This window comes from Schistocerca nitens, chromosome 7 (genome assembly GCF_023898315.1).
Source record: "Schistocerca nitens isolate TAMUIC-IGC-003100 chromosome 7, iqSchNite1.1, whole genome shotgun sequence".
NCBI lineage: Eukaryota > Metazoa > Arthropoda > Insecta > Orthoptera > Acrididae > Schistocerca > Schistocerca nitens.
The window spans coordinates 136,621,819-136,629,962 of NC_064620.1; the positions used below are offsets into that span (position 1 = coordinate 136,621,819).

Sequence of the window (8,144 nt, forward strand, 5' to 3'; positions counted from 1 at the left end):
GCCACTCACCCTACTGTGAAGGTGGATCCACAATGTCGGGAGCACTAGGAGGTGTCTCAGAAGCAGAGCCATTGGACAAAACAGGCAACACCTGAGATGTCCCAAGTGACGTGACACATTCTGTGCCAGCGCTGCACTGTGAGGTAGCAGCCTGAAGGTGACTGACCATAGCCAAAAGTGCATTCAGCTGTTTGTGAATTGGGGCCAGCTCCTCGTTTGTCCGCACACAGAAGGCACACACCCTAGCAAGACTAACTAAAGAAGTAAATTATAAAATAAGCAGACTCCTTCTGCAAAATCCTGAAGAAAGTTTCAGTAGAAGGGAAAATTCTAGAAATGGCTAAACAAATACAGTATCCAAAGTTAAATTTCTTTGAATAACTTCTAGGCCCTTCCAAATTGTACTAGGAGTCACACAAATAGATGGTTTGATACCATTGTTATTCAACTGAGTGTTGGAAAAAGTTATAAGAGAATGAAAAATATAAGAAGGAAAATAAAAAGTTAACTAGATTAAGTTGAATAGATTGAAAGAAGCAATAAAGTTTTTGGCCTCCACAGATTATCTTGTACTACTAGATTGGAATCTCAGAGAATGCAATGAAAAGGCTAGAAATTCTGAAAGAACCGACTGAGAAAGCAGGTTTCCAAATATTGTTTGCAAAGACAGAGTATATGACCAAGAAATTACAGAACCAAGTATGGCAACATCAAGAAAACAAGCAACTTAAAATATCTGGGTGAAAATGTAAACACAAAAAGTGAAAAATAAACAATTAAAATCAGAACTGAAAAAATGAAAATACATGAAACTGAGAAACCAGTCCAATAAAAAATGTTTTTCTAAAGGTGTTAAATTAAGGCATTATAATACAGTTGTAAAACCAGAAGCCCCGTAAGATTTGGAAACACCACATTTATCTAGAAGCAAAATGACAAAAGAAGATTCAGAAAAGATAGAAATAAGTGTCCAAAAGATATTAGGTCTAATCAAGAACAAAGATGCCAAAATAACAGATAATCTTGGGGAAAGACATGTTACACTCTGTGAACTCTAGAGAGAACGGAAGATGAAAAATTAACAATAAAGATCCATACAATCTTGCAAACCAGGAAAACATATGAAGAAAATGGGTGGGGAGGCAAGAGAAAAACGAACTTGGAGGAACTGCATATTGAACAGGAGAAATTACTCAACGGAGACAAAGAAAACAAATGAGAAGCAAGTGGTGTCAAATGGTTGATGATTAGAGCTCATCTGAGAAAATGAAAGTGTCCTGAAGGAGGATGAAAAAGGAAAGGAGAAGTAAATAACTGTCTTGACATGGTCATTAGTTGGCCTTTAGCACAATGAAAAACTAAGTTAACTGTACGTTGATCAGAAATAGGATGCTTCCTTTTCAGATGCCAATATACGGGCAACTGATACATGATAAATACATAAATTAAAAATATGATCCAATCTACAGTTTTCAGAACTTTTAACTAATTTCTTGAGAGGAGAATGAGGAAGTCAGGAAATGAGGAAAGAATGCATAAGAAATACGTGCTCTTGAGAGAAGAAAATGTTCTTTCAAACCTCGGATTACTAGAGTCACAAAATAAAGGCAATACTGAGATTCCAGAGTATCACTGATAGTGACCTGCCGGTAATCAATGCACCAAAGATGAGAAACGAATAGAAATTGCTGACTGAAAATGAAAGTTAAGTAGGCAGAAGTAAGATGAGAAGAAAATTTAGTGAATGCAGCGAGCAAGCTCCATATGAACAAAAGTGGGGAGGGGAGGGAGGCTAAAATGAAATACAGAATTTTCTTGTAATCTTCTTGGAAACAATCAGTTTTGTGTATTTCAAGGAAATCTCACTAGAACAGGACAGGCCATGTTGTGGGCCTGATGTGTGTTGTGAATTCAAGTTTGATTTTGCTAACTTATACTGATGCTCATCGTAGTAAAAATTGGGTTACTGTTGCTATTGTTCGTGTCAGTAAGGCCAGAGTCACTACAGATGATCTTTTTTGTGTAACTTGGATGGACTGCACAAATACGGGTGTTCATCATCTTTGTGGCCACTGCAGAATGTGCTTGAGTTGTAAAGTATCATTTGTCAGTGTTTATAATGTTTAAGACTGCCTTAAGACAATTACATTCTTATTAATAAATGTGAAACCTATTTTTGTTTGTGTCAAGCAACTCCATGGCCAGGTTTAATATTTTTCAGATTCATCTCAGTGTTCTCGTTCCTGTTGTTCTGGATGCTCTGGTTGTGATAGCCATGATACGAGTGACGACTCACCGGAACCACCACCTCAGCCACCACCTCCTCTTCCGGTACCAAGACAGCAAGGGAGTTCTGTGAGAACACCTGGAGAGAAACCAAAAGTGAAGTTCTCTGACACTGTCACTCACATTCTTGTGCCTGTGAGTATTAAAAATGTGATGCAATATATTGTTGCTGCCTATTCCTCACACACGTTTCGGTTTCTAATGCTCTCTTATTTCTGTTTTGACCTCACATGTGTAACTATGGTAACATCGTGATGGCCATTTCATTTAGGTTGAGCTGTGAACGTATTCAGTATTGTTATATTCATGAACTTTATTTGCGTGTAATGTTGCTGCTATCTTCCTATACCTTTGAGGTATGGGGAGATAGGCAAAGGTGAAGGAAAAGGTGTTAAAATGATTGAGAGGTCAAAAATAGAATCACATGATGCCTCAATTCCTCAAGCACCCTTTCCTCTATCTTGGCCTCCTTCTCTCCTGAAGTTTCATAAGTCTCTTTCAGTCTGTAAATGGAGTGAACTGTCTCCCTCACCCCTTTCCACAGCTCTCTGTCCTCACTTTAGAGGAGAAACCTGTGGTTCACAACAACTGCAATATTTTACATCCTCAACCTTAAAGTAATTGCACTGCCAAGATTGTACCACCCACAAGAGCCAAAGTGGTTTTTACCTTGTAAGCTTCAGCAAAACTAGAGATAGTTGAAAGTTATATGGTTCATTTAATGAGGCAGATATTTTTGTTATAATAAAGTGTGAGGATAGTCATGTTAGGAAATACAGGGTGTCCATACTTAAAGTTCCAGCTTAAAAATGCTGTAGAAAGAGCCATTGCTCAGAATGACATAAAATTTGAGCAGCATATTGACGCAGGGGGAAATATCAAGCAGAATAATAATAATAAACAAAAATGTGACCAATAGATAGTACTGTGTCAGAATATGCACACCAACAGATACAGGCCATGCAGCTGTTCCTCAGTTTGTGTCCGAGACACTCAACATGATTGTGTCCATGAAGGATCACACACTGCTGGCTAGCTCTTTAACAAGAATGGTGACTGCACCAGTAGCCGTGCAGTAGTTTCGGACACTCAAGGGTATGAAAAAAGGCATTAGTGGGATACCTGTTAAGGGTTTGGAGAAAGGATTACAAAATTCAAAGACATGGATCCTTTCGAGGTGCAGTATCACAGAAGGAGGAAATTAGTTGATCTGATCTCTGTCAAAGATATGGTACAGCAACGCAAGAGTGGTTGACTGGTGTGTGAACATTCAGTGCACAGAGAATTCCTGGAACACTGGATGTGGCTACAAGCATGTTGTAAAAGGGACATTCAAATGAAACCTTGTCACTGGAGTAAAGTAATGCTAATGATTTTATTAACTCAAAAATGTAGCTATACACAGTACACATACTCAAAAATGGTCACATTTATCCCATTGCAACACTAGCCAGTTGAATCCATCCTTGAAGATGCTAGTAGGCTGCTGTCGGATCCAAGCCTGGACCCAGTCACACACTTCGTTGTCCGTTGCAAATCGATGTCTGCGAATAGCTTGTATTAGAGGTCCAGACATATGAAAGTCACACGGTGAAAGGTTGGGGCTGTACAGTGGATGCTCCAGTGTTTCCCATGGAAACTGCTGCAATGTCGTCTTCATCGCATTGTTCGTGTGTGGGTAGGCATTATCATGCAGGAGGATAACACCATTGGACAACATGCCTCGGTGTTTTGACTTGATGGCTCGTCTAAGGTTCTGTGAAGTGGCTTGATAACTGTGGGCAATGATGGTGGTTCCCCGTTCCAGGAACTCGACAAGCAGTGGGTCCTTGTGGTAAAAAAAGGAGGGCAACGTGACCTTACCATAACTGATGTGCACAGCCTTTGGTTTCTTTGGAGGTGGTGAAGTCGCATGTTTCCACTGGCTTGCTCTGACGCTTGCTTTCTGGTTCAAAATGGTGACACCATGTTTCGCCACCTGTGACAATACGCGACAGAAATCCGTATTCCTCCTCATGATAATGTTGCAGATGACTCAAAGAAAGCGCCGTTAGAGTATTGTGCTGTTCGGTGGTCAGTTGGTGGGGAACCCAGTACACACAGATTTTTCGAAAGTTCCAGTGTTGATGCAGTATGGTGTGGGCGGTGCCCACACTAATACCCAATAACCAATGGATCTCATCCACAGTGATTCTGCAGCATTCACTTTCGCAGCCATTTCCGTGTGTTGACACGATGAGCATCGTCTTCCAGTGACTCGCGCCCCTCAAGGAATTGTTTGCGCCATTCCACAGCACTTGAACAACTCAGACCATACACAGCCTTCGTCTGTCGACACATTTCCTGGCTTCCAACTCCCTCTGCCGCCAAAATTTGAATCACTCCTCATTGTTCCTACTTACTTGCCTGCAGGTTCAGTAGTGGACGATAACTTGTGAGACCACCTTCTCTTTGGCTTGAAACCACACTGGCGCTATGCAACATCAAACGGTGTGCATGCATCAGTCTCTCTACCAATAGATGCGCCACCATACCCGCAGTTACATGGTGCCACCTTCCCAAAGGTAGACGCACTGACCAGGTTTCATTTGAAAGAACCTCATATAAAATCCTAAGGAACGTCCTGCATCGATATCCATACAGAATCACCCATATACAGGAGCTGGTTCCTGCTGACCTGCCAGCAAGACAAACATTTGCTCTGGAATTTCTTGTTGTCATGGAAGTGGACAATAAATGGTCATGGAACATTGTGTGGATAGACAAAGCCCATTTCCACATCCAAGGACATGTCAGTATGCAGAATTGCAGAATAAGGGCAACAGAAAATATGCACACGCATCATCAACTGGTACCACGCATTCTGGAAAGGTAACTTTGTGGGGCATGTTGATGGCATCATTTATCTTAGGATCATATTTTTTTGAGGAGAGGAGTACTGTGGATTTTGATACTACTAGCATCACTCATAAATGCTATGCATATCTTTTGCACACCAGTGTCATTACAACCCTTCAACAGTGTGGATGTGATTTATGCATCTTCATCCGATGGTGTTATCTGAAAGATGTTGTGTTCAATGCTCCAGTTGTGGACATGGCTGAATGTGACCCCTGAGACACTCCAATCGGTTGTGGAATATGCCTGATTTCAGCTTGTGGTAGAAAATGGTGGACAGCGTTTTGAATGTCTTGTGCTAGTCTCATGACAGAAACTGATATCGTTTTACTTTTTATACAGTTTTTGGCCCCAGGACAATTAAAAACCAATTTTTCCCATCCGATGTATTACAATCTTGCCGTGGTGGGTGGGCTTACCTACAGTGTTGCCACATCGGCTGCTGGCTAACTCTCAGTTACAGGTGACACAAACATGGCAGACCACTTTACGAATGCTTTTAATGAGTTGTGTGGAGTAATGTTGGAAGTGGCCGATGCAAGGGATGTTGTAAATGCGAGATGCTCTGCTGACAGCTGGTTTTAAGTGACCAGTGACTAAACTGCGACATATGATGCATTTTTATAGCCTTGAATTTAAACTCGTCTTCTAAGCTAACCACAACCTCGTTATATGCAATGTGTCCTAGAGAACGGCAATCAACAATCTGTGGCTGAACTAAAATTGTGATTGCTTTGTTCATGGTGATTAAAGCTAACCTTTTGTATTAGAAATAAAAAAAATTCATTTACTCAATTAACTGAATAACAGTAGTAATCAAATCCTTTTAATTAGATTTATAAATAAAAAAAATTTTCACTGCTTTGGATGAGATCCAAACCTGTGACCTTCAATACATTGTTGTGTGTGTGTGTGTGTTGTTTTTGGTGTAGTTATCATGTGCGATGAACTACAAAATAAAAATGGCATACCCATGATTCGGGATCCAAACTCATCAGGAAAGAAAGACGGAGAAGGAAAAGGAAATGGAAATGAAGTGGCCCATCATTGTGGCAGCTTCGCAACAGCGAATGATTCAGGTATGACATTGAGCGCTGTGAGTGGACAAAACCAGCTCCAGCACATGAAGTGTTAACTATCACATAATTTTATTGGGCTACAATGAAAGTGTATTAGAGACTATATGCAGAAACTGAGTACTCACATGTAGGCATGTGCCAGTTGAAGCCACTGTAAGATATTGTGGTGCACTCAGATAGAAAACTGCCAATGTTGCAGTGTATAATATACTGCTCATCCAGTTTCATTTCAGCACATTACTGTATGAAATGGTCAGCTCTGTTCTTTTGTTGATTGCTACAATGTCAGCCTTTAGTGTGTAAGCCAAGAAATGAGGTTCAACAGGAAAGGGAGGGGAATTTTCTTGAACGTGGAAGGGAAAATTGGGAGACGTGTTTTTGAAGTTTAATATATCTTGTGATATTTAAAACATTCGTTGCCTATGGTGTGATCTATGACATTTTTAGAGAATTGCTGGATGTCAATAACTTTCTGCCGCCAGGTCATGGTCTTCTGGTTAGGGTTCCTGACTCTTGACCACATGGCACTGGGTTTAGTTCCTGGCGAGGTCGAGGATTTTCTCCACACATGACTAAGGTGTGTGCATTGTCCTGATCTACATCGATGCACAAGTTGCTGATTGGCGTCAAATAAAATACTTGTACTAGGTGTCCAACATCCCAGATGTGATCTTGTTGTGAATAATGCTAATCATTTTCTTTTCTGTCACGAGGTATTTACTGGCATCTTGCAGTTCTCCCAAAATTAACAATTTTATTTGTCTCTGAAGGGTCTTCCAGTATAGTATCTAAGGTGTTGCATGCAAGTCTGCTGAGACCTGCTGTTCTATATGCTGTTACACATAGCACAGATATATTCTAAAAATGCGTTCAATCTATTTTCCATTAAAAGTGAATTTTACAGTAAGTTCATTGTAATAGGTGAATCATATTCATGTGTTCTAAAAATAAAAAAAAAAATAGTTGTAGACAGTCACAGTGTCAACAGAAAAGTCCTTTCTTGGAAACAGAAAACACACACACACACACACGGCTACTGTCTCCAGCCACTGTGGACCAAGTTCAGCCACATTGGCTAAAGGCAGTGGCCATTTGTGCGTGTGTTTTTCTATTTCTGAAGGATGACTTTTTTATCCAAAAGTTTAAATTTTTAGTAGTCCTGTCATTGTGCCTGTTTGCTTCTCTGTGTGGTGAGTAGCAACCTATCTTTTTCATAATATTATTGTTATTCCACCTTGGACTTTCCATTGTTTGATTAAAAATGAAATATTTAGGATTCAAGACCATCACTGACAGAAGAGGAGGATTTTTGCCTGAACGTGAAACCATCTGGCAGTGCTTTACAGTTGCAGAAAGACCACTCCAAGAGACAGCATGTTTACATTCCAGACACGCAGCAGGAACTTGCTGACAGTCTGCCACTGTGCCTTGGTAACAAAGACTACTTGAAAGATTTTTCAACCAGTGCAGGTAGCATGTTTCTGATTACAAACTGATTAACACTATATTTTATGTGGTTTAAAATTTTATACACATTTTAAATTGTTTTACAGATATGTCTGAGGAAGAGGACAATGGAAATGGCACCATAAAAGTTGTCCATTTTGGTGTTGTATAAAAAAACCCTCTCGTTTGGATTTTGAGGCCAACAGTTCAAGTGCCTTACCAGTGTGCAGTTGTAGCCAAGTGGCTTTATGATGTGCCTTACTCATCTGTGTGCCAAAGTAAATGTTTCATTTATTCAGTATTTTGCACAATATATTTATAGAAATGATTTTTATTTATCCCTTCTCACTGCATTTTCCAAATAATGTGAATATGCTGTTCTTGGTGATATTATCAATGCTCTAGGTACTGTGGACAACCACTCACTTCTCTTGT

General features: G+C 40.0%; 1 protein-coding gene across 1 annotated transcript in view; it reads left to right on the forward strand.

Annotated features, from left to right (window-relative positions):
• LOC126195424 (WD repeat-containing and planar cell polarity effector protein fritz) overlaps positions 1 to 8,037 on the forward strand; it is a 61,691-nt gene extending 53,654 nt beyond the window's left edge. Inside the window, exons 11-13 of the mRNA XM_049934031.1 lie at positions 2,222 to 2,421; positions 7,538 to 7,733; positions 7,817 to 8,037. Of these exons, the coding sequence (XP_049789988.1) occupies positions 2,222 to 2,421; positions 7,538 to 7,733; positions 7,817 to 7,881 (461 nt within the window). The 3' untranslated portion in view covers positions 7,882 to 8,037. The remainder of the gene's footprint in view (positions 1 to 2,221; positions 2,422 to 7,537; positions 7,734 to 7,816) is intronic.
• Positions 8,038 to 8,144: the final 107 nt, after the last annotated feature.